This window comes from Bubalus bubalis, chromosome 24 (assembly GCF_019923935.1).
Source record: "Bubalus bubalis isolate 160015118507 breed Murrah chromosome 24, NDDB_SH_1, whole genome shotgun sequence".
Taxonomy (NCBI): domain Eukaryota; kingdom Metazoa; phylum Chordata; class Mammalia; order Artiodactyla; family Bovidae; genus Bubalus; species Bubalus bubalis.
Genome location: NC_059180.1, coordinates 15,378,508 through 15,404,123, shown reverse-complemented (window position 1 = coordinate 15,404,123; position 25,616 = coordinate 15,378,508). Strand labels below are relative to the sequence as shown.

At 55.6% G+C, this 25,616-nt stretch overlaps 2 protein-coding genes across 3 annotated transcripts; one reads left to right on the top strand and one right to left on the bottom strand.

Moving 5' to 3' along the window:
• The first annotated feature begins 29 nt into the window (after positions 1 to 29).
• On the top strand, positions 30 to 12,580 carry RNF40 (ring finger protein 40). Of its 2 annotated transcripts, none has more exons than XM_025275551.2 (20): positions 30 to 351; positions 460 to 663; positions 1,075 to 1,242; positions 1,377 to 1,518; positions 2,162 to 2,368; positions 2,912 to 3,033; positions 3,155 to 3,301; positions 3,399 to 3,473; positions 4,566 to 4,685; positions 4,782 to 4,961; positions 5,156 to 5,291; positions 6,108 to 6,229; positions 6,316 to 6,743; positions 6,830 to 6,947; positions 7,073 to 7,222; positions 7,400 to 7,612; positions 7,693 to 7,818; positions 8,908 to 9,048; positions 9,141 to 9,242; positions 11,288 to 11,341. In XM_025275551.2, the coding sequence occupies exons 2-20, from the start codon at positions 532 to 534 to the stop codon at positions 11,324 to 11,326; spliced, it is 2,868 nt and encodes a 955-aa protein (XP_025131336.1). In that variant the 5' UTR covers positions 30 to 351; positions 460 to 531; the 3' UTR covers positions 11,327 to 11,341. The 2 variants fall into 2 exon arrangements, with proteins under 2 accessions (XP_025131336.1, XP_025131334.1); XM_025275549.2 differs by lacking the exon at positions 11,288 to 11,341 and adding an exon at positions 11,345 to 12,580 and having other exon boundaries at positions 50 to 351.
• Positions 12,581 to 16,059: 3,479 nt separating this feature from the next.
• On the bottom strand, positions 16,060 to 24,365 carry ZNF629 (zinc finger protein 629). The gene is made up of 3 exons (XM_044936374.2): positions 23,839 to 24,365; positions 22,041 to 22,148; positions 16,060 to 21,882 (listed from the first exon to the last, which is right to left on the bottom strand). The coding sequence occupies exons 1-3, from the start codon at positions 23,909 to 23,911 to the stop codon at positions 19,349 to 19,351; spliced, it is 2,715 nt and encodes a 904-aa protein (XP_044792309.1). The 5' UTR covers positions 23,912 to 24,365; the 3' UTR covers positions 16,060 to 19,348.
• Between the last annotated feature and the right edge of the window lie 1,251 nt (positions 24,366 to 25,616).

Here is a 25,616-nt window from a genome sequence, read left to right as displayed (position 1 = left end):
TCGCCAATCAGTGAGGCGAGAGTGCGCGTGCGTAATAAGATGCAAGTCCCGCCCTCATGGCCTCCTTTCAAAGTTGCTAATCTGGGGCAGGCGGTGTCTTTAGGACTGGAAAGTAGACCTGTGTTACCGGTTACCATGGGAACTCTTTACTGGCCAATCACGGAGAGAAGAGAGTTCGGAAAGAAACCCATACAGACCCGAGAGGCGGGACAAAGCGAGACCAATAGAAACAGGAAATGAAGACAATTTCGCCACATCCGGGACTGCCCCTGGCGCCTGCGCTCTGTGCTGGGGAGGCCAGTGACGTCCGGTGGAGTCCAAGATGGCGCCCTTGGGCTGATCCTGCTGCCGGTGAGGGGCCCAGGGCCAGCGGGGCAGGGACCCTGTGGTAGGTGAGGGGGAGTTGCGTGATTGCGGAGCTCCGGCCGCCTCCACATCTTTTCGCTCTGTCTTCTGCAGGTGATAGGAGTGCAGTCTCCGCCTGCCTGACGTCCCTCGGGAGACCCTGCTCCTCTCTTCGCTGCCGCGGCCATGTCTGGGCCCGGCAACAAACGCGCCGCTGGGGATGGGGGTTCGGGGCCCCCAGAAAAGAAGTTGAGCCGCGAGGAGAAGACCACCACCACGCTCATAGAGCCCATTCGCCTGGGAGGCATCTCTTCCACGGTTCGTGGGTTCCTGCCTCAAAACTTGCTAGAACTCCCATCTGTTTTTCCTCCACATCGTCCTGAACTTAACTCCCAATTCCCCAAGCTTAGCAAGATCCACTTTACAGAACATTGCTGAAGGAAACCGAGGACACGACGTCAGCCTTCCCTTTACAGATAGGAAAACGGGTTCCCACAGGGCGTGTGGCTTGTCAAAGACTTCAGTAGAAGAGGCAGAAGCAGAACATGATCCGCCTCACAACCCAGACGCTTTCTCTGTGGGTGTCTGAGCTTCGTTAAATCCTAGTGGCAGTTCATTTGGGGAGGCTCCCCACTCCCATCCGTTGCATTTGCTTTTCTTGTCTTTCTCTGTGATTGGGTTCTTGGGCCCTGCTTGACCCTCTTCTTGGCCCCTTTATTTCCTTGGTAGGAGGAGATGGACCTCAAGGTTCTGCAGTTCAAGAACAAGAAACTGGCAGAGCGGCTGGAACAGAGACAGGCATGTGAAGACGAACTCCGAGAACGAATTGAGAAGCTGGAGAAGCGGCAGGCCACAGATGACGCCACCCTCCTCATTGTCAATCGCTACTGGGCCCAGGTGGATGTCGCTCTTCTTTCGAAGACCTGGCCTTGATCCAGCTGCCAATCCTCAGACCCCTCTACTAGGAAAGGAGTATCAAGCTGGGAAGCACCTGAGGGATTCATAACATTTTTGGTGCTTTCTCCCTTCAGCTGGATGAAACTGTGGAAGCCCTTCTCCGACACCACGAGAGCCAGGGGGAGCTGTCTTCAGGGACAGAGGCACCTGGGACCCAGGAGGGGCCGACACGTGATGAGACCCCTCTCACAGAGCCAGGGACTTCGGAGCTGAGGGGTAGGGCCAGAGCCCTAGGATCTGCGAAGCTTAATTAAGTTCTGGGAAAGGTCCTGGAGAGGAGGGAACTTTGATATTATTAGGCTGCCGAATTCCCTGCTTGCTAACACACACAATTGATTTCCTTTCTAGGCCACAAAGGGTAGTGGGTAAGAACACAGGCTTTGAAATCTGAGTGATATGGTTAAGAGTGCAATTCACATCTTGACACCTGTAGTTCAAAAAAGTATTAAATGTTGACTGTGTACTTGGCATTGTTGTAGATTTGGAGAAGACAAATAACCAAAAAGAGATAACTTACTGCCCCAACCATTAGGAAAGGAAGTGATTAAAACCACAAGAAAGAAGTTGCGGGAGGCGGGGGGGCCTGAAAGGGAGTTAGTGTGTGTGCACTTTAGTTTAGATTGGGGAAGGCAGAGAAGGCGTCCCTGAGGAAGTGATTTGGTAGCTCTCTGGCCTTAGGGACATTGCCTCCCTGAACTGCTGTTATTCCACTTTTAAGATGGGGATAACACAATCCTGCAGGTGTTGGTTGTGTTGATTTAGTAAGCTATAGAGCGCTGAAGGGCTCAGTCCGGAACTTGGTACAGAGTAGTGGTGACTGTTGCTGTTGTCCTCACGAGGATCTGTCCTTCCCTCCCAGAGCCCCTGCCAGTGCAGCTGCGGCCCCCTCTCAGTGAGCCAGCCTTGGCTTTTGTGGTGGCCCTTGGTGCAAGCAGTAGTGAGGAGGTGGAGCTGCAGCTGCAGGGCCGCATGGAGTTCTCCAAGGCAGCTGTGTCCCGTGTTGTGGAGGCCTCTGACCGCCTGCAGCGCCGGGTGGAAGAACTCTGTCAGCGAGTATACAGCCGAGGTTAGTTCTTTATGCCCCCACCCTTGAGGTGCCCCAACTTTCATTTCTCTCTTCATGGTATCCCCTCCTCAGTGCTCCTAGCCCAGAGGCAACCACAGTTCCCCAAGGGATATATCAGCCACGTTCTCAGGAGAAGGGTCAAACTGTCAGTGGGGGATCTGGTTTTGATTTCTGGAGTTGAGGTCTAGAGAGATGGGTAGAAGGAGTTGTTGATACTGGGGGAGGGGTCCTCCTCCCTTGGGGCTGGAGACCTCTTGGGAGCACTTTCACAAATCTTAGTGGCAGTTACTGATCCATCTAAGGCATAGCATCAAGGGCCCAGCCTTAGTTCTGTCAGCCCCGCCTGGGTGTCCTGGGCAGATGGCTCTCCTCTCTGAGCTGGTTTCCTCCTTTGTACAGTGGGGATAAAGACTCCTGGCTTTGTCATGAGAGAGTGGCAAGACAGCTGGTGGATCACACTGGGCACGTAGCAGAGTCCGGAATGAGTTAGTACTTTGACCCACTGCCCTGGACTTGGCTCTTACCTGAGCTCTGCCTTCCCAGGGGACAGTGAGCCCCCCGGTGAGGTGGCTCGGGCACGCACCCGGGAACTGGGCCGTGAGAATCGGCGGCTACAGGACTTGGCCACCCAACTACAGGAGAAGCACCACCGCATCTCATTGGAGGTGGGAGTTGGGATTTTGGGGTGGGATTGGAACCAGGACAGGGTTTGGATTAGTTGGACACCCAAGGATCTTGGGGAGCCAAGTCTGTCATCTAAGCTTCTGTCCCCCTCATTGTCCCCAGTACTCTGAGCTCCAGGATAAAGTGACATCTGCAGAGACCAAAGTGCTGGAGATGGAGACGACAGTAGAGGACCTGCAGTGGGACATTGAGAAGTTGCGGAAGCGGGAGCAAAAACTTAATAAGCATCTGGCAGAAGCCTTAGAGCAGGTGAGGCTCGGGGCTGGGTCAGATGGAGCCTGAACAGAGTACTTGGGGCCCTAACTTCTTTTCTCGACACCCATCTGTCCATCTCTTCTCTCCACAGCTCAACTCTGGCTACTATGTGTCTGGGAGCTCTTCAGGCTTCCACGGGGGCCAGATCACACTCAGCATGCAGAAGGTGAGCAGCAGCATTCTTCCTGGTCCCTCCCGCAACTTTTTCTCTACTCTACCCTTGAACTTCCCCCTTAGAATTAGGGACAAACATAAGCTGTGGTCTTGGAGGTCTTTGCCTGTCACTCACAGTGTTTTGTTTTATTGTTTAATATCTGTACTCAGTGAATAGTTGCTGAATACTGAATGTTAGCTACTGTGTAGAAAGCAGTTATTTTGGAGAAAAAAACAGAAACTTGTCATGGAGCTTAAGTTCTAGTTGGGGGAGTTAATAAGTAGGTAAATCTTATATCAGTTGATTAAAAGTCAGTCAGTCAGTTCAGTCCAGTCACTCAGTCATGTCTAACTCTTTGCAACCCCATAGACTGCAGCACACCAGGCCCCCCTGTCCATCAGTAACCCCCGGAGTTTACTCAAACTCATGTCTGTTGAGTCAGTGATGCCATCCAACCATCTCATCCTCTGTTGTCCCCTTCTCCTCTCGCCTTCAATTTTTCCCAGCATCAGGGTCTTTTCAAATGAGTCAGTTCTTCACATCAGATGGCCAAAGTATTGGAGCTTCAGCATCAGTCCTTCCAAAGAATATTCAGCACTGATTTCCTTTAGGATGGACTGGCTGGATCTCCTTGCTGTCCAAGGGATTAAAAGTACCACTGATGAAAGAGGTGTTGGTTGTGTTGGAGGCGTTTGGCATTCTCGTTGTGTAGCTGAGAAGGGGCCTGCTGCCACTGTCCATTCCCTGTCCTGCTTTTGCTCTCTCACTTCTTTGTCACTGCACATTTTTTTTCTTTTTTTGGTGCTGCAAAGTCATTGTTCCCTGTTCTCCTTTCCTCAGCTTCCTCTTCAGGTCTTCCAGGAAGGCTTCCTTGACCCCCTGTCAGGTACAAGCCTTGGTTCCCAGCACTGACCATGCAGTATTACATTTTCTCCTACTTGACTAGGAACACTTAGGAAAGTGCCTGGGCCTGGTTTGTCCCTGGGCCTTCAGAGTCCATCACTGCTCCACATAGGGGAGCTTGGGCAGAGCATTTGGTGGGGCTGTGAGGGATGCATGCCTCATGCCCTGGCCCTGCCTTCCACTGGCCTCCCCACTCCACAGTTTGAAATGCTGAATGCGGAGTTGGAGGAAAATCAGGAATTGGCCAATAGCCGCATGGCAGAGCTGGAGAAGCTGCAGGCCGAACTTCAGGGGGCCGTGCGGACCAATGAGCGCCTCAAGGTGAGTTGTGTTTGGGGCTGGGAAGGCATTAGCCTGCAGGGTAGGCACTGAGCTCTCCTTCCTCTTGCTGAGTGAGCTCAGACATCCTGCCCCTAGGTAGCATTGCGGAGCCTTCCCGAGGAGGTGGTCCGGGAGACGGGGGAGTACCGGATGCTGCAGGCACAGTTCTCACTGCTCTACAATGAGTCTCTGCAAGTGAAGACTCAGCTGGACGAGGCCCGCGGGCTGCTGCTGGCCACCAAGAATTCCCACCTGAGGCACATTGAGCACATGGAGGTATGCCCGTGGAACAGGGGTAAGGGTCAGGCCCTCTGGGTCAGGTTGTTCCTGGGTCAAGGGTGTCAGAGTCCGGGGTGCCTGCCAGAGATCCCTTGGGAATAAATTCTTCCTAAGCCACTGAGGTCCGAGGTTGAGGGTGGGCTTGCCATGAGCCCGGGGCTTGTGTGGGTCCTTATTGCCTCACCTCACAGAGTGATGAGCTGGGGCTGCAGAAGAAGCTACGCACCGAGGTTATACAGCTGGAGGACACGCTGGCCCAGGTTCGCAAGGAGTACGAGATGCTGCGCATTGAGTTTGAACAGAACCTGGCAGCCAATGAGCAGGCGGGTATGTGTGAGGACAGGGTTGAGGTGGGGCCTTTTGTGGGATTGCTGGGCCCTGGTGTGGCCAGATGCTTGTCCAGAGGTTAGATCCTTTCCTTTCACAGAGCCTCATCTCCCTGTGGAAAATGGGGACCCCACCACAAGGCTCAAAGGTGCAGTGAGGCTTACAGCCACCTGAGGTGGCTGATGGTGCCGACTCGGCCAGAACAGGAGCTGTCAGCCCCGTCCATGATTCTCTGGCCTTTAGGGTGCCTCTCCACTAGTTCATTTTACAAAGGTTTATTGAACACCTCTTTTGAGCCAGGCTCAGTTCTAAGCTTTGGGATTATACCAGTGAACAAAATACAAAGAATCCCTGCTGTTGTGGAGCTGTGTTACAGGGAGAGAGGACAGACGACAAAGGGAAAATTGAACGTGTGTAGTAGTAGTAACAAGTATACCAAGAAAAGTAAAGCAAGGAGGGGAGGTAAGGAGGTATTAGGAAAAATGCCAGGGACATGAAACTAAGAAGATGACATTTGTTTAAAAGGCTAAAGGAAGTGGACTAACTTACTTTTGTGAATTTACAGTTATGTGTTCCTTTGAAGGAAATCTGGAAATATTTTTGAAATCTTCATTAGCAAAAATAACACACAGCATCAGATTATGTTTGGGTGAATTTTTTTCAGTTCTCTTCTGAGCTCACTCCCTCTGCATAAGGCTTCAGTTGTCCTCTCCTTTGTAGTGAGAGTGACAGCTCTGGCCCTGCCTCTCCCCTCACTGAGGGGTTGGGCCCCTAACCCAGGCACCAGTCTGACATAGGTTTCCTGTACTCCTCCAGGGCCCATCAACCGTGAGATGCGCCACCTTATCAGCAGCCTACAGAACCACAACCACCAGCTAAAGGGGGACGCCCAGCGATACAAGCGGAAACTGCGCGAAGTGCAGGCCGAAATTGCCAAGGTGAGGAGCGGGCTGCCCGGGGAAGCCCATGGCTGGGCCCCAGTGAGCATGTTTCACCTCGGCCCTGTTCTCTCTCTGCTTTGCAGCTCCGGGCCCAGGCCAGTGGCTCTACTCACTCCATCCCCAGCCTGGGCCACCCAGAGGACTCCAGCCTCAGTGCCCCAGTCCCAGGGAAAGAAGAGGGTGGGCCAGGCCCTGTTGGTGCCCCTGACACCAGAAAAGAGATGGCTTCCATGCCTGGCGCTGCCCTTACTACCTCGTCAGCGAAGAAGGAAGACCTGGTGCCCTCCGAGGAAGAGACCCAGGCCCTGACCCCCGGGGCCCAAGGACCCTCTTCCCGGGGCCGAGAACCTGAGGCCAGACCCAAGCGGGAGCTTCGGGAGCGAGAAGGGCCTGTTCTGGGACCCCCATCTGTAGCCTCGGCTCTCTCAAGGGCTGATCGGGAGAAGGCCAAAGTGGAAGAGGCCAAGAGAAAGGAATCAGAACTCCTCAAAGGTCTCCGAGTAGAGCTCAAGTGAGGCCCTGTTCTTTTCTCCCTCCCACCCCTGCCCAATGACCTACAGCCCTACTCACCCAGCCTTCCTCCTGTGCCTTCCCCAGGAAGGCCCAGGAAAGCCAGAAGGAGATGAAATTGCTCTTAGACATGTATAAGTCTGCGCCCAAGGAACAGCGGGATAAGGTGCAGCTCATGGCAGCGGAACGCAAGGCCAAGGCTGAGGTGAGGGCAGGTAGGGTCTGTGGGATATGCAGAAAGGCTGCCCCAGGGTTGGGGGGCGGTGACCAGAGTTGAGCCCTGGGTCAGCAGGAAGCAGTGATGAGAGAGCCCCCTCATGGTGGTTATAGGTCGATGAACTCCGAGGCCGCATCCGGGAACTGGAGGAGAGGGATCGGAGGGAAAGCAAGAAGATCGCGGACGAGGATGCCCTGCGGCGTATTCGTCAGGCGGAGGAGCAAATTGAACACCTGCAGCGCAAGTTGGGTGCCACCAAGCAGGTGTGACCCCCACCCCACCCCCAGCTTTGAATGTTGGCATTCCTTAAACCTCCTGGTCTAACACATGGCCGGGGTCCACTCTGTGGGTCTTTGTACAGCCGTGTTTTCCTGCGGTTTCCCCACAGTTGATCTTGTCCGTCTCCCACGTTCCGTCTTGCCCCTGCCCACTTGCTGCAGGAGGAGGAGGCCCTGCTGTCAGAGATGGATGTGACCGGCCAGGCCTTTGAGGACATGCAGGAACAAAATGGGCGGCTGCTCCAGCAGCTGCGAGAAAAGGATGACGCCAACTTCAAGCTGATGTCAGAGCGGATCAAAGCCAACCAGATTCATAAGCTGCTGCGGGAGGAGAAGGATGAGCTGGGCGAGCAGGTTCTTGGCCTCAAGTCCCAGGTAGGGCTGCCCCAGGCTTGTTAGGGTGGGACTGGAGAGGCAGAGGCTCCCCAGCACTGAGTCCCCACTCCTGTCCTTAGGTGGATGCCCAGCTCCTGACCGTGCAGAAGCTGGAGGAAAAAGAGCGAGCCTTGCAGGGCAGCCTTGGGGGTGTGGAGAAGGAGCTGACACTGCGCAGCCAGGCCCTGGAGCTCAACAAGAGGAAGGTGAGGCAGATGACCTGGGCCAGAGCCTGGCTCTGCTGCCCTACACAGCCCTGTTCGTGTCTCAGACACTTAATGTGTGCCAGACCCTGTGCTGAGGACTTTCCCTGTTGGGTCATGTTTCGCCTTAAAGTAATCCTACAACAGTTTTCATCGTTATCTCCTGTTGTGTAAGGGAGAAGGCTGAGGTTTAGGGACGTAGTTGACTTGTTCAAGAAAGAGTGGAAGTGGAATTTGGGCCCAGGTCTCCTTGACTCCACAGCCCATGTCCTGACCACTGCACTAGCTGTCTTTGTTACATAGTTGTATTAACCCTAAGAAATGCCTCTAGCTTGTGGTAGTTGTTGTTCTGAGGGGAACAGAATCAGGAGTGACATCACTTCTTCAGTTCATGGTAAAGGCTTAACATTGACTTTCATCTTTTTTGTCCTCTGGACTTCTGTTTGGTTCATTCGTTTAAGCAGTGTTAGTCATGCTTTTGCTGGGTACCAGGACTGCACTGAGTGCTGGGGAGATCACAAGAACAAATCACCTCTGCTGGAAGTGGGAGCTTCCAGTTATGAGGGGCAGAGAGCAAGCCGATAAGATTAAGCAACACTGTTTCAGATCACAGCATGTCTTTCTTTCTTTGGCGGCACTGCATGGCTTGTTAGACCAGGGCAGTGATGCCTGGAATTCTAACCACGTGGCCGCCCGGAAACTCACAGCATGTCTTATGAAGGAAATAGAACTGTATGAAAGAAAAACAGGAGAACCTCTCTCAGGAGGTGACATTTGAGCTGAGGCTTCAGGGAGCCGCAGAGAGAAAGTCTGTGTGTTGGGGGAGTTGAGGGGAGCAGAGTACCCTGTGGAGGCTCAGAGACAGGAGAGAGGGTTATGCAGGTCAGGAGCCAGAAGTGTTGGGAATGAGGAAGACGAGGTGAGGCTGGTGGGGTCAGGAGACAGAATCAGTTTCAGTGAAGATATTGGACTTATCCCAAGAGCAGGAACCACTGGACAGTTGACATAAGCATCTTTGGGCCATGGCTCCACACGCTTGGCTCCCCAAGCTCAGGCCAGCTGTGCCCCTCCTCCCCATTCCACCCACCTCAGGCCGTGGAAGCAGCCCAGCTGGCCGAGGACCTGAAGGTGCAGCTGGAGCACGTGCAGACACGGCTGCGAGAGATCCAACCTTGCCTGGCTGAGAGCCGGGCTGCACGGGAGAAGGAGAGCTTCAACCTCAAGAGGGCTCAGGTGTGTGGTCGGCAGGGGGTGGAGGTGGGGGCGGGGCCAGCAGGTTTGGATTGAGGACCCTTGCACTCAGCCTGCCCCTTCTCCTGCCCCAGGAGGACATCTCCCGGCTGCGGCGCAAGCTGGAGAAGCAGAGGAAAGTGGAAGTTTACGCAGACGCTGATGAAATCCTCCAGGAGGAGATCAAGGAATACAAGGTAAGGCTGTGGAGCTAGGTTGTGCTCCACGAACCTGGGAAATCTCAGATTGGGGGTTGGTGAAGCTCCAGGGGGTAGTCCAGGGAACCCAGAAATAAGGTAGGATAGCAAAATCTGGGCAGAATCCATTGTGGAGAATCAAGAGAGCTCTCAAGTGTGGTGCACATATATTCCATGCCAGATAGAGTGCTGAGTGTGGGAGGACTGGGACCTATACCTGGCCTTGGGTCTCTTGAAACTGACAGTCTGGTGGAGGAGGCAGCCAAATAATTCTTTCTTCTGAGTGATGAGCAGTGTGATGGCAAAGGCCAGAGGGGTTGGGGGCAGTCAGGGGAGGCCCTTAATAGCTCTGGGCGTGGTGGGGAAGGGGGCACGGTCAGCCGACTTCCTGAAGGAATAGCCTCCAGAGGAAAACTGCAGAGGGAGTCAGTGTTGGCCATGAGGAATGGAGATGAAAGGGTCCAGCAAAGGGAGAGGCAGAGGTGGAGGCCCCTAGTTGAGAGAGGCATGCTGGAAGCACAGCTGGACAGTGGTAGCTAAGAGGACAGAACCTGGGCTTTTGATAAGTCACAAGCCTGGGGGGCGGGGAGGGGGTGTTGGGCAGTGTCACATCCTGAAGGTTAGTGAGCCAGGTTGAGATTCTTGGCTTATTCAGTAGTCAGTGTGGAGACATCCAAGGGTTTTAGACTGGAGAGTGACATCTCAAGGATATTGAGGATGAGGTACTTACTCGTGGGACTTCTTGGGAGGCTGTCTGGGAGGACAAAGCAGAAGGGCTGGTGTGGAAGACAGAGGCTTTGGGGGATTGTCAGCAGAGGTGAAGGCAAAAGCCACGTGGAACTGGTCACTCAGGGAGGGCCTGTGGCCTGAGACGAAACAGGGGTCGTTTTCCCTGAGCAACCTCAAAGCTTAAATAATGGACAGAGGAGAGATTTCCCTGGTAGTCCAGTGGCTAGGACTCCACACTCCCAATTCCGGGGTCCTGGTTCAATCCCTGGTCAGGGAACTAGATCCCACATACCACAACTAAGACCCAGCACAGCTAAACAAATAAATAATTTTTTAAAAAAGAAGGAAGGAGAGCCGCGTAGAGTGAGATGACTGGGGAAGTTTCAAGGAGGCAGGGGTGAGTGAGTCAGCGCCAAGAAAGCACGTGAAGCAAGTGATGAAAGATACTTTTTGCGTTTGACATTCTTGGTGGGAATGGTTATTGGGTAGAGGTGAGGGTCAGATCACCTAGACTCACCGGGAGTGGAAAAGACTGAGGGTGAGTCAGTAAAAAGACAACCTTTTGGAGCAGTTCGGCCTTATAGGGGTGGAAACAGCTGAAAGGGGAGAAGGGAAGGACTTTGGGAGAAGTTACAGACTGTGGAGCCTGTCAAATGCTGGTGGGTAGGATTCTGAGAGCTAGAGAAGAGGTGATACTTGTGGGGAGTGGCTGAGGTAGTGGACTGGGCTGGGATTTCAGGCAGGATAGAGAAAGATTATTGGGAATGCTGCGTGGAGGGAATTTCCTATCTGGAGTAGGAGGTGAGGCCTTTCGGCAGGTGGGAAATTTCAAGGTAAGAGAGATTTATAAAACCTCCATAGAGAGAAATGAATCAAGTGGCCCACAGCTGGATCTCTGGGCAGCACCAGGGATGGGCCCAGTTGAGGGTTGAGAGCAGCAGATTTCTAGTGGCACTGCCATGCCCAGTTGTGACTTAGCAAGTAGAAAGTAAACAGTCAGCTTAAGCCAGGATTGGGGTTTTGCCAAAGAAGGCTTAGTGGGGCAAGGGATGAAGCCCCAGGGCAGAGGAGCTCAGGCTGGAACCTGTGGGTCATTGACCTTTAGCAGGAACTTGTGACCACTGGGCATCACCACCCAAGTTAGAGTCTAGACTGTTAACTCTCTAGTTTTGATAGTAACTAGATAGTATCAGGCTGGGCTCCCCGGCCTGTTTCCTCATGTGGAAAGTGCTTATCCCTACCTCCCAGGGCTATCGTGAGAGTTAGATGCAGCCTGCTGTAGGGTGGTCTGAGTATGAACCATCTCTTGCTGTCAGCTTGGGATCTGGGCACTGTCAGGACTGTTCCTGAGTTGACGCCTTTGCCTGGCCCAGGCGCGGTTGACCTGCCCCTGCTGTAACACCCGCAAGAAAGATGCAGTCCTTACCAAGTGCTTCCACGTTTTCTGCTTCGAGTGTGTTCGGGGCCGCTATGAGGCCCGCCAGAGGAAGTGCCCCAAGTGCAACGCCGCCTTTGGTGCCCATGACTTCCACCGCGTCTACATCAGCTGAACACGTAACTCAGGGGACTTTGGAACACCATGGACCCTGGGGGCTGTGCCTCCAGTCTCACCCCACCCCACATCCAGCGTCCCCCACCTTCCATTCTGGACCCTGTGGGCCCAGCCCCTCCCCACGTGGTTGGTTCAGGGGCCCTAGTGCATGCTAGTGGGTGTGGGATTAGCCAAGCTCAGTTCCACCTTTTCCCCCTAGGTCAGAACTCCAGCCTAGGGGGCACTTGCCCTGCAGGAAAGGTCTGCTGTGAGAGCCCTGAGGGGCCCAGAGCACTCAACGAAACTTGCTGGCAGCTGGCCCTAACCCTTCTCCAGCTTTTTCCACAGCCCCATCCCAGCCAAAAAGTGGAAATTCCTCAGGCTGTGAGCTCCCACACAAGTGGAGGCTCACTACCTACTTAACACACTCACAAGTTAGGAGCAGGGTTGGTCAGATCCCCAGCTCCTTGCTCTGAGACTGGGCCCTGGGGCCCAGGGATACTTTGCTTCACTCTCTGCTCCCCAGATCTGAGCAGACCTTCCCTTCTGTGGAGTTGCTTGGGCTCTTTGGTCTGGTCTTATGCTAAGAGCATCCCCTTGGTGGGAGCACTGTCCTCTTCTGGGAGGCTCCAAGTTTGCTGCAGTCACCTTGCACTCATCTGGGGAGTGAACCAAGATCATCAGTTTCTATCCTAATCAGACCCCTCCCAATCTCTCCTCCCTTCCCAGGCCCGACTTCCCAGGTCTCTGCTGGGTCCCTCACCCTGACCCTGCTTTCATCCGGGTGGCCTTTAGTGGAGGCAGAACTTCCCATGGGGAAAGGGACAGACTAGCCCACTGTGCCAACTTCCAATCATTCCAGGTAGAAGAGCTTCATCTAATGCCCCGTGACTGAGCCTGTACCTATATGATGCTTCCTGTGCTGTCTGCCCAAGCAAACTCTATGGGCTATAAGGGCAGTCCAAGGGGGCCCCGGAGGTGGAGCTGCTGACAGGTGCAAGGGTCCACTCCGACCCACAGCCCCTGCTCTAGAGATGTCTTGTATAGGCTGTTGTTTTGAATAAACGTCCAACTCTCAGCCTATAGTCCGGAGCCAGGCTTCCTGCCCTAAACACAGTCCCGGATTTTGGCTGTTAAAACTTACTCCCAGTGCCTCCCAGGCTGGCGAGTGAACCTAGAGGGCCTGCACAGATCAGACCCCACTCCCGCCACCTGCTTATTATACTGTTGTCCGTGGTCCCAGACTGGGCCCGTGGGAGGGGCATGTCTGCAAGGAGAAGCGTCGTGGTCAGCACTCAGCCGCCAGCTTGCTCTCCCGTTCCCACCAGGAAGAGCCGACTCCCTGGATCTCCGCAGCTCCGGCTTGCCACCCCCCTCCCCGCGCCCGCGATCATTGGCCGCAGGGAAGCCGGGAGCTCCAAGCTGCATCCTGGGAAATGTAGTCCCATGTTTTCACCTGGTGGCAGGTCCTCGGAGGAGACCAGGCCTGTACACCCAGTCTGGGCCATGTCTCCCCAGCGGCTTCGCCCACCCCTCCCCTTCGGATGGACAGACAGGACACCTCAGCGGGTGACTTCCTTCATTGGGACTTGCACCGTCCTCTGGCCATGTTCTCGGGAACCGTGTCTAGCGGCGCTTGTGGCTTCAGTGTGCTGTCGGGTCCGCACTCGGACCCTTCACCGAGGCTGTGCTGGGCCTCGCGCTCGGGACGGTGATGACCAGGCTGGGTGTTGACGCTGGAGCTGGAACTGGAGCCATAGCCACGGGAGCGGCCGCCGGTGTGTCAGCAATCACCCCCTTGCGCGACCCCACAGCCTTATCAGCAGTCGCACCTTCGCTGGGGCCAGCGACCTTGTCAGCCTTCGGGCTCCACCTGGCGCCCGAGGTTTCGGCAGGGCCGCATTTGCTGGTCCAAGTCGGACCCGAGACGGAGACGCGGGCTACATTGACTTCCGGCGCAGGGCTGCCGGCTGTGGGCGCGCTCGCCGAGGCACGAGCCACGGCGGGGGATGGCATCGGGCCGCCGAGGAAGTGTCCGCGGCCCCCGGCAGTGGTGGCCAGGGTGGGGAAAAAACACAGCATATTGCGTCATAGAGATGCCGTCTGGCTCAGAAAGAAGCGCTGCAGGTCGGGGCCAGCCAATCCTTTGTGAGCTCTATCCTCTTTCCCAGGAGTCACCTCCACGTGGGCTCCTTACCAAATCCAAGAGACGACGTCACTTCCCCAAATATCTCTCCTAAGCAGTCTCCATATCCGGGGGGAGGGGGGAGTCTTAAAAACTCTCAGTCCTCATGCTTAATAGACACCAAACCACTTTCTCAAGCTTGCGCCCAAGGGAGTGGGATAAAAATCCCAGAATTGTGGCAACAGCAAGCACTGATGCTGCAGGAGGAAGAGTAAGTTCTTCACAAATGTTGGTTTTAGGATGAGCCTGCCCAATACCGGGGAGATCTGCTGTACCAGTTGGGCAGGCCCTTACCCCTCAGTGTGCTTAATCCCTTCCAAGCGCCAGTAAACTCAGTGTCTGCAATACTCTGGGCTTTTGGGACAGGGAGGTCAAAACTCCTCCTGGCCCAATCCTGATCTTGGCTGGCCTGTGTGGGTGAGCAGATGTTGGCCTTAGTGGCAAAGGTACCTGTTTTAGCCAGGTTCCAGTGAGATTGGCCACAGGTTCCAGGGGAGCATTTGACTTCAATCACTCTTCTTGAAAATTCCCTTGCTGGAGAAGGGAATGGCTATCCACTCCAGTACTGCCTGGAGAATTCCATGGACAGAGCAGCCTGGTGAGCTACAGTCCATGGAGTTGCAAAGAGTTAGATGCAACTGAGTGACACACACACTAAATGTTTACGTCAAAAAAAGAGCAAAGCTCTGAAACTTGATTAAAAAATAAGTAACACTTCCCTTGGGCTCTCTGGTGCTACACTCTGCTATATTATTTACCAAATTGCTACCATTTATGGCCAGGGTTGGAGGATGGGGCTAAGATCATGTCACTCACCTTAATTCCCCTTTCCCCCAATGGTGTCCTTATCCCCAAGTTACGCCAACAAGGTACTCCACAGTCCAGCCTCTGCTCTCTCGCCTTTTCTCAGTTCCCACCCCACTATGCTCTTAAGCTGACACCTGTTATGCATCCTCTATCTCCCACCCCACCCCTGACCCCGACACTCACTATTTCCTGTTCCTGCAGCCCTCATCCTTCAGGTCACTGCCTCTAGCCAGTTTCCTGCCCCGCTGCTGTGGCAGGTACTATGCCTGGATCCAACCCCTTCTGCTAAGTAAGAACCAATGGGGAACCTACCTGGTGGTCCAGTGGCTGAGACTCTGCCCTCCCAAGGCAGGGGGCTCAGGTTCGATCCCTGGTCAGGGAACTAGATCCCACATGCCACAACTAAGAGTTTACCTGCTGCACCTAAGACCCAGTGCAGCCCAATAAATTAAAAAAAAAAAAAAAAAAAGAATCAGTGGGGCTCCAGTGTCTGTTCTTCCTCTGGAGTCCCCTCATTTTACAGAGGACTCCTGTGCTGATGGACCTCAGTGTCTCCAGGAAATACAGAATAGCCTTCCTTATTCGCTTCTTCATGAAATCAATTCCCTCTTCTCTTTCCCCCTTCCCCACCCCTTGCTTTCCAGATGGAGAAGGGAAAGGAGAGACAATTGAGCCCGCCTTGGGAGTTGGGGTTAGACAAAGGGAAGGTGTGGAGACAGCTTCCTGGCTAGGGCAGGAGGCCCCCAGCAGACTGGGGCAGAGGCAGGCACTGGGTGAGAGCTGCCTCAAGCAGTCATTTGGGCCAGGGCAAGGTCTAGGCCCAGGAGACAGTGCTGAGGCAAGCCTGCAAGGAGGATTTGGCGGTGCATCCCTGCCTGACCCAGACGATGTGGAGCCCAGGCCAGGCCCGGGCAGGCCCAGGGTGGGGGAGGAGAGGCTTGGTTGTACGCAGAGCTTGCTCCTGGTCATTCTGGTTTCCTTTACCACCTTGCAATAGATCTTAGGTAAATGGCAGCCTTCTGTTAGCCTCAGCCTCTCCACACGTTGGGGGCTCACGGGCTACATCCTGAGTTAGATGACGAGCTAGGTCTCCACCCACTTCTCTTCAGGGTCTAGGAGGCTCTGGTCTGGAGGAAGGGCTGGACACAGTCCAGGACCCAGGAGAACCAGGGGAGGCGGCTGCCAGCTTCTGGAACTAGATCTTGGGCGCTTTGCCTCGTGGCAGTCTGCAGAGGGTGTGGGCGTCATGGCCAGAGAGGGCTCCCTGGGGCAGCACAGCTGGCCCTGAGCCAGCCCAGTGCGAGTCACCAGGCTGCCACCCAGAAGTCGGCATGTTGTGCTGCTTGGCTCTGCCACCTTCTCAGCACATTTCTCCCCATCTCCCAAGAGGATAGATTTTAAAGCTGTAAACCCTCAGGCTCCCACCAGCAAGCACTGGATGGAGATTTCCGGCCTCTGGGAACAGGGCTAGGCTGAGCTTTTGAGTTACATGTGGGCCCTGCCCTGGCAGAGAATGGGCTCTCTCAGCTTGCTCTGAACTTGAAAGAGAAGACAGAAAACACCTGGGAAATCGTATTCCCTTTATTCTCTTCAACTAATCAACATGACCACCGCTGACACAACACTGCTATTGACACACAATACTCAAAAGTGGGGCCTTTCTTCACTCCACGGGGACAAGTCAGATGAGTGGGGGCAAAAGAGGCGGGGCTGCTCACCTGAGGGGCAGGTGTGATGGAACCCCACCTCTCGGTTGTGATGGTTTCAAGCTTCCCCACCATTCAGGATTCACGGCAAGTTCTCCCGGGCTCCCTTCTGACCTCCCTATCCATAGCAGTTTCAAGTTTCACCCTATGCTCAGATCAGTTTCTACTCTCCCTTCTGCTTTCACCAATGACGCTGTGACCCTGTGTTGCGCTCCTCCATGAGGGCCTGTCTAAAGAGTCAGGCTTGCGTGGAGTTGGACAGGAGGGGTTGGCTACACTCTGCCTTCCTGACTCGCTTCCGGTGGGAAAGTGCCACGATCCCTTGGGCCTTGGCATGACCTGGTCAGAAGGACTTGACACTGCCGCCTCCCCCAGCCTGCTCCCTGCTTAGTTCCTCCCAAGATGTAGCTCGCTCTGGGAGGAAAGCAGCTGGCTAAAGGAGTTTGGGGAGGTGGGCAACAGAGAACAGGTCACACCCCAAAGGTCTCTGACTCTGCCCCCTTTCTTGCTATGAAACCCCAGACCCCACCTAATTGTGTCCACATCATCCATTCAGTACCACAGCCAAGGCCCCTGGCCCTCACCCTATGACATGCGAGCACCCTACTACGTATGCTACACCCGAGGCCTCGAAAGGCCCTCGGTCAGCCTTGACCATCCACCTTCCCCTGGACTGGCCCTGAGCCCCAAAAACTGCTCTCCCGGACACTTCTGGAGACTGATTCCTCAGGCCTATTTCCAAGAGGATCTGCTTCTAGTTTTACAAGGGGTTTGTTTCTACAAATGATTTTTCTTTCTGCTGCCATCTTAGAGGAAAGAAAAAACCTGCTTGGAGAATGGTCTCCTCTTTCTCAGTCTCAGAGGGACGCCGCCTCGGTCCACGCTGTCAGTAGAGGCAGGCAGGCTCCTTCTCCCCTCCTGGTGGCGCTTTCTGACCTGGCACTTGGGTGGGTGGGGCTTTATGCAGATATAATCAGGGTCTCCTCAGTCCCCCAAGACCTGCCTTTCCCTTCTCCCAGCAGGCCTAGGCTTCTCCTCCTACAGTGTTCTAGATTTCAGTCTTTGAATTTGAGGGTGATCCCTTTGGGAACAGGACAGACGAAGGGTGAAGGACTTTCACCTTTTGAACTTTTAGGTAATGGAATCAGAGGTCTCTTCCACAGGTTTGTAGGAAGCTGGGTCACCCTCTCCAGGGACGTGACTCCCCACCTGGCATCTCAGTTCTACTTGAACCACAGCGCATTACTGGGGCCAACGTGGTGTCAGTGGGTACTTCCTCTGGACCCAGCTCTGGACAGGGAGTCCTGTCCTCCTTTAAGGGTCTCTGGAGTTAAGGGGTGGGGTTCTTGTTATGGATGTTTCAAGAGTTTTGGCTCTTCGACCATTTCAGAGGACAACAGTCTCATTCCCCGCCATGGGAGCAGGTTTGGCAGGGTTAATTAAAGTATGTCACTGTACGTGGTGTGTGAGGACAGGAGCCGGGCCTGGCCAGGGAGTGTGTTTCTCATCATTCTGTCTCCCTCTGAAGGTTTCTGGATAAGGAGGAGAGGAGCCAAGTGGGTGGACTCTGTCTTCTTTCCAAGACCACAATTGGGCTGGGCTGCTGCAACCTCAGAAGGCTCCAGGTACCCAGGTGAGGAAGGTGGTCAGGTCTCCGTGTACTCTTCAGGGACCCACGGTCCAGTCTGTGGGGCATCTGGACACCCATCACTACGTGTCCTCTTGCTGGCTCGTCCTCTTGCAGCCTTGCTAACAGCTCAGATGAGAGAATGAGGTTAAAAATCAGGTTGCTGGCTAATCCAGGCTCTCGATTCTGTCCATTCTGCTGTCCCTTGTTGGCAGAGAATCAAAGGTGGTGCTCTTAAGAGAAGTCTGGCCAGAATTTGACCACACACAGACCTCATGTCTCTGAAGGGATTTATTCTTTGGAGGTCGACTAACAAGGCTTCTCCCTCTCTGAGGACAGAATGTAAGGAAACGGGCTGCCACAGCCTCAGGACTGGTGGCAGTTAGATTGCAGGAGAAGCCTCCCGACAGTGAGACCTGAGAATGTGGCAGGAGGGGCCCTCCATCCCTGGAGGCCTCGCAGCGAAGATGTTCCCCAGCTGAGCTGGGGAGAGGGGAGTCCTGCCTGGCTTGGGGATGTGGGGAACTCTGGTGGCCTGAGCTAGGATTTGCTTGTACTTGCAGTTTGACAAGCTTCTGAAACAGGGAGGACTGGGCAGCCTGGGGTTTGCTGGGTTCCATCTCAACGGCTTCTCCACCTTGGTTCGCTTTCCTCAAAGCACTCTAACAAATCACCCTACTCTTCCCTCCTAATTTTTGTGGTGGTTTCCTAGTCTCCTTATACTTAAAACTTTTATGCTCCCCAAACTTTGGCCTTTAAACAGGCTGGACATGTTTTTTTCTTCCCATTTTGGGGGTTCTTTCTGATCAGGAGTTCCATGGGCCTCTCCCTCTCTCACACACAATCATCTAAGACTTCCCTCATCCCCCACGGAACCCCCAGTGCCTTGAACTGGACCTTCTCTTCCCAGTTCCTGGGTTATTTCTCCTCTGGGGAATCAGAAGGTTCCTCCTCATTCCCACGCTCCTCCCCCAGCCCAGCATTTTCCTTGGTGTCATCGTCCACGGCTCTGGCAGACGGGCTCCCTCCCATACTCTTGGGGGAGAGAACGCTGTGGAGTGAGTTCATGGGAGGTCCTTCTACACCTTCTAAGGGTCACTCCTCCCAAGTCGATGCTGTCGGATTCCCTGTGCTGCTCCGACCCTATAGTTTCACTAGGTTTTCAATACAGTTTTATAGGGTTGTCTAGAGACATATTGGGACCTCTTCCTACAATTAATAGGGCTTTTATCCACTATGGTTTATAGGGTTTTTCTGCTACAGACTTAAAGGGCTTTTTTTTTTCCTACATATTTATAGGGTTTCTAACCCAACAGTTTTTCTCTACTGCCTTATAAGTGGTTCCCACCAACAATTTTAAAGGGTTATTCATCACTGATGTAAAAGCACTACTTTTACCCACAATTCTTTATCCTCTTCTTCTCTACAATCTGATAGGGTTTTCCTCCTTTCCCCACATAACTTTTGAGGAGACCCAGTGTTCCTCTCAGGAGAGAGAGGCCTCTGGTCTCCAGACCCTCTTCACAGGGTGACCCCGGGGTGGCAGCTCCTATGGAGGAGGAGGGCTGAGACTTCTGTGAAGCCATCTCCACACTCGGGGCACAAATAGGGCTTTTCTTCCAAGCTGGTTTTGGGGCTCCCCCCTTCCTCATGGCTGCTGCTCTCTGTGGGTGCGGGGGCCTCTCCCTCACCTTCCTGGCTTGTGGACAGGGTGGCTGGCTCTGGGAGGGGGTCCTCGGGTATGGGGGACTTTTCTCGAGTATGGGTCTCCTGGTGCCGGATGAGAGCCAGGCGATCGAGGAAGGAGGCCCCACAATCTGAGCAGCTGTAGGGTCTGGCCCCCAGGGGGCTCCTGAGATGCTCCAGAAGGACGGAGGAGCTCTTCCCCAGCTCTGGACTCTTCTGGGCTTTCCCGCCGGCATGGACTTTCTGGTGCAGCAGCAGCTCTGAGCTGAGGGCAAAGCTTTTTTTGCATTCGGGGCATTTAAAGGGCTTTCCACTGAGGAAGGGACTGGGCCCCGCCCCTTCCCCGAGGCCAATCCGATAATCGGGAAAGAGATAGGGCTTTTCGTTGCCGTGGGTGACCTGATGCTGGAGGAGCACCGAGCGATCCAGAAAGCTCTCGCCACAGTGCGAACAGATGTAGGACTTGGAGGAGGGCAGCCCCAGCCTGTGGCTGAAACTCTCCTGCCCGTCGGGCATTTTAAAGGGCTGTCCAGGCGGGTCGGCTCTGCCCTCCGCAGCACCGGGAAAGGAATTCCCTCCAAAAGGGAGCCTGGGGGACCGGAACTGAGGTGGCTTGGGGACGGGGTGGGCAGGGAGGCCGTCCGAATTTTTGTAGGGGTTTTCGCCAATATGGATCCTCTGATGCTGCATGAATATGCCCTCGTCGTTGAACCCCTTCCCGCAGACCAGACACTTGTGGGGTTTGGCTCCAGGGGGTGGGGTCAGCAGGGCAGGGTCCCCGAGCCCCAGGAGGCCGTCGCCCTGAGCTCTTCGGGCCGGGGTCTTGCCCCTCTCGTGGATCACCCGATGCTGCTCCAGCTCGTGCGCCTCCAAGAAGGCCTTCCCGCAGTCGGAGCATACGAAGAGGTTCTCATCCATGTGCGTGCGCACATGCGTGATGAGGTTGGAGCTCTGGCTGAAGCTCTTGCCGCACTCGGGGCACTTGTAGGGCTTCTCGCCTGTGTGCGTGCGCCGGTGCTGGATCAGGTGCGAGCTGCGGATGAAGCTCTTGCCGCAATCGGAGCACTTGTAGGGCTTCTCGCCCGTGTGGATGCGCTGGTGGCGGATGAGGGTGGAGCTCATGATGAAGCTCTTGCCGCAGTCGGCACAGATGTAGGGCCGCTCGCCGCGGTGGATGCGCTGGTGGTTGATGAGGTTGGAGCTGACACTGAAGCTCTTGCCACACTCAGGGCACTTGTAGGGCCGCTCGCCCGTGTGCGTGCGCTGGTGCCGCAGCAGCGTGGCGCTCAGCGTGAAGGTCTTGCCGCACACCGGACACTTGAAGGGGTCCTCGCGCAGGTGAGTCCGCTGGTGCTTGATGAGCGTGGAGCTGTGGCCGAAGCTCTTGCCGCACTCCAGGCATTCGTAGGGCTTCTCGCCCGTGTGCGTGCGCTGGTGCTGGGTGAGCTCCGAGCTCTGGATGAAGCTCTTGCCGCACTCGGTGCAGCGGTAGGGCTTCTCGCCGGCGTGGATCTTCTGGTGCTTGAGGAGGTTGTGGTTCTGGCCGAAACGCTTGCCGCACTCGGGGCACTTGTAGGGCTTCTCGCCCGTGTGGGTGGCCTGGTGCTGGATGAGGTCCGAGCTGCGGTAGAAGGCCCGCCGGCACTCGCCGCACTTGTAGGGCTTCTCGCCCGTGTGCGAGCGCTGGTGCTTGATGAGGTTGGTGCTCTGGGTGAAGGCCTTCTCGCACTCGGTGCACTTGTAGGGCTTCTCGCCCGTGTGCGTGCGCTGGTGTTGCACCAGGTTGGAGCTCCAGCTGAAGCACTTGCCGCAGTCGGGGCACTTGTAGGGCTTCTCGCCCGTGTGCGTGCGCTGGTGCTGCACCAGGTGCGAGCTCTGCGTGAAGCTCTTCCCGCACTCGGAGCAGGTGTTGGGCCGCTCACCCGTGTGGATGCGCTGGTGCCGCAGCAGCTTGGACCACTGGCTGAAGCTCTTGCCGCACTCATTGCAAATGTAGGGCTTCTCGGCGCCGGCCGGGCGGCCTTGCACCAGCTCCCGCAGGCTGGGCTCATTGGCCGGGACCACCGGGGGGCTGTTCCAGGTGGTCAGAGTCCCCCACTGCCAACTGGCCTCACAGGCCTTGGTCCAGTCTGACGGGGTCGGGACTACCTCGGGGGAGGGGGTGTCCAGAGGGGTCTGGTGGTCCGAGGGGTTGGCGTGACCCAGCGGGGCCGGGGCATCCTGGGGGCCAGAGGCATCCTGGGAGGGTGTCTCCAGGGGCATCTCTGATGGGTCCTTGAATTCTGGGCTCTGATCTGGATCTCCCAAGATGACCTCCTCCCCAGAACTTTCCTGCTGAGCGCTCTCCTCTTCGTTCCCACTCTCTGCACCTACAGAGAGAAAGGGAGTCTCCAGCCCCCATCTCCTTTCAGAATCGGGGGCAGGCCTCACTTCCCTCCTCCCGGGTTTCTCCCAGAGCCTGCGCCCCTCCCTCCCTGAATGGGGCCACTCTCTCCTCAGGACCGCCATCCCTTCTTGTGTCCCTCACCTGGGTGACCATCGTCCGGGCTCTGTCCAGGATCCTGCAGATCTGGGCCCCAGAGCGCCGTCTCAGGTTCCATCCCGGAACTCAGGGCTGTCCAGTGCTCCAGGGACCCTGGGGGTGGGGTGGGGCAGGGAGCTGAGCCCCAGCCTGCTTTGACTCCCCCAGCCCCACTCCCCCATCTGCCCCATCCCCAGCCCTTATTCCTCCTGATGTGAACTATAATCTCCTACCTCCCCATTTTTCTGTGCCTTGGTTCTCACCGCGACCCCCTCCCCTGCAGGCCTGCCTTCTGCTCCAGAGCTTAAGATCACCACTAAGCAAGTAGGTGAATTTGAGTGTAATTAAAAGCTCCTCAGTCATAACCCTTTGAACCCAGACTGGGGGTTGGAGAAGCATCTGATGCCCACGGAAAAGGAGGCTCTCACCCCACCCCTCAGATGCCCAGAGGCTGGGAAACCTGTTATTTTGTTAATCAGAGGAAGCTCATTAAGACTCTAATTTTCCTCCTTAATGGGGCTGCTAATTGGGACCAATAAACTTTGCTTATGAGCCCCACAGAGAACCAAGACTAGCTGGAACACTTAAAGAGTTAAAAAAAAAAAAAAGTAATAACCACCCTGATTTCCCTGAGGGGACAGACACGGCATTCCAAAAGACTGGAGCACTTTCCCGTTATCTAAGCACAGAAAGAAAGAGGAAGCTAGGGCTAGAGGTAGGGAGAGGGGGCAGTTTAAAGCCATCAGGGGCTTCTGCAGAAACTACTTTGAGAGCGAAATGGAAAGGAAAAGAGAGACAGGATGAATGCATGCAGACCACCTGGCATGTGACAGCAGACACAGTGCCTGCCGTATGGTCCTCATCATCTCACCCCCAATCAGGTTGTCCATTTTCCTGATTAGGAAACCAATGCCCAGTGAGATTTCTTCAAGGTCACAGGCTGGGAAGTGGCAGGGCTAAGACCAGAAATGCAAGATTCTGTGTCTGGCATGTCCTGGCCTCTAAGAGAGGGAGATGACCTTGAAAGTCATGTGAAACTCACAAACGCGGGCAGATGGGGAAAGACAGCTCAGTCAGAGCCTGCTGGCCATGGGAAAGGGCTGGAGAAATTCCTGGGACCAGGTTTCCCTGGCTATGAAAGAAGGGGTTGGATCCTGACAACCCAGAGCTCTGAACAAGAAACAGAACACTCCCTGCTGAAGCCTTCCACTATGGTTCCATCCTGGCATCCCTTCTTCTAATCCATTTTCTCTTTTGTTGCTGCTGTACTCCATCCCTAACACGTACTAGGTGTCCAGTAAATTCTGGATGAATGAATGAGATGCCCCTTGCTCCTAGAGAACCTCTTTGGTCCAGTGCTTTGGAGAGGATGGCAGCAGAGGAACAGGAGCTCAGAGTGAAACACAGGCAGCTGTCACTCCCAAAACAGTGATAAGATTCCGGGATGAGGGAACAGGACCTCAGGAGCTAAGTGCAAGAACTCCCTACAACGTTTAGACCCTTAAGAGAGACCCTGTGGGGGCCTGGGCTTTGGGTGGCCATGTGCAAAGACTCCAGAGGAGGCTGTGGGGTGGTAACCAAACTGAAGCAGGAGCTAGCTGAACCCAGGAGAGACAGGAGTTAGATTTTAGGAAGTAAATGAATTTCTTCATCTCTGCAGCTTCTTAGGCTCTGAGAATCCCCCACCCCCATCCGTAAGTGTCTGTGGGGAGGTGGCAGCCGGGATTTCTGCCAAGCTGGGGGCTGCCTGCCTATTTTGAAGAGGCCTGCTGTGTTTGCTGAGGACAGGTGAGCACTCATCTACCTTGATGTCTCTGGAGAAATTCAAACTCAGCGGTCCGGGGTAGAAGGGAAAGGGTTAATGACAAGGCCCACATGCAGCAGGAAAGTGGGAGACCGAGGGAGGTGAGAGGTGCTCGGGCCTGCACAGGCCTCGACCTCAAGCCAGCCCCACTGCGAAGGGAGAGGGAGGGCAGAAGAGCAGGAGGCTGCCTCCCAGAGAGGTGTGGAGAGCGGCCCAGGGTGACCCTGACATGGAGGCAGCTGCGGGAATGCAGCCACCCTGGCCCCGGTCCCCCCACGCCCGCACCGGCCCAGACCCTGGACTTCGGCTCCAGCCGGTCCCCGCGACCCTCCTTCCTTTCTCCAACCCCGAGCCCGGCATCCTCCCCTCCCCCGCCCCCCGGGGGCACCCAGGATTCCCGGCTCCCCCGCGGCGCCCCAGCCCCCGGCCCGGCCGAATTCCCTCTTCCCAGAATGCTCACGCCCTCCCCTCCCCCACAGCCAGACCCTCGCGCTCTTCCCAGAATCCTCGGCCCTCGCGGCCCCTGCCCGGCCCCCACCCCTACCCCGGGCGGCCGGGGGGCGGGGGAGGGGGCTCACGCCCGGGCCCGGGCCCCCGGCCTCCCGCGCCCCATTGTTCCCCGGCGGCCGTCCCGGGCCCTCCGGGCCACCCCCCCGGGAACCCAGGCGTCCCCCACTCACGGCTCTGGGGTCTGGGAAAGGCCGGAAGGCAGGATCCAGCCCCAGGGGACTTAACCCCTTGAATGCCCTGCCTCGGGGGGCGGGCTAGATGCCGAGGACTCTAGGGTCCTTCTCAAGGGGTGATCCCAAGCTGAGGACCCGGGGACCAGTTCAGGGTGACTGGGACGGAGCAGGAAGTGACCCCAGCTTCCCGGGCCCCTCTAGCCTGGAGTCAGAGCATCAGCTCTATGGGATTTAACCCTTTGCCTCCCACAGCCTGGGAAAAAAAGAAGGACGAGGAAGCCGGGAGGTGGCGGAGACGGCGCCCCTCTCTCCGTCTCCAGTGGGAGCTGATTCTCGGGGGAACCGAGATGCCAGTGAGGGGCTCCGGATTTCTGGCCACCCTGCATGTCGCAGGGGCTCCGCCTGCCGCTCCCAGAAAGCCCGAGCTCTGATTTGGTGGCTGCTGGTCCCCTGGGGCCTGCCTTTGTTGGGATTCAGACCCACGAAGGGGTCTTGGATGCCTGGGTTGTGGGTTGGGATTAGGGGCTGGCCGGCCACACTTGGAGATGGAACATCTACAGATGAAAAAAACGGCTTAGTTGAAATAAGTCGCAGCAGCAAGCATTTGGGCTGAGGGGACCAGCACAGCCAGGAGGGATTTGTGGCAACCTGTGTCCCTGGCCCCAGCCTCCCTGGCAAGTGTGTGCCCGCCCCCGGGGCCCCAATTAGCTCTCCTTAGAGGAGGAAACTGAGGCCTGGTTGTGGCAGGAGAGAGGAGGGCCAGAGCCTTTCCCAGTAGCTCCTGGGGCACCCAGCTCAGAGCAAGAGAAAAACCCAGGTGGCCTCCCAAGGCCAGTTTATGTGGGCTCCCAATGCTTATAGCCTTGATCTCTTTTCCTCCTCACTCCAATCCACGATCATCCCCATTTTACAGGACAGGAAACTAAGGTGTGGGATGTGAGGCCATGCCATTATTTCAGTTGAACACATTTGTATATGGAAGCCTATTACCTCTGGGCACTGTGGGGAACAGAAAGGTGGGGAGACCTCAGAGTTGAACAAAAGCTGGGCTCTCTACCCTCAAGAACTCAGAAGGTTTGAGTGTGTGTGTGTGTT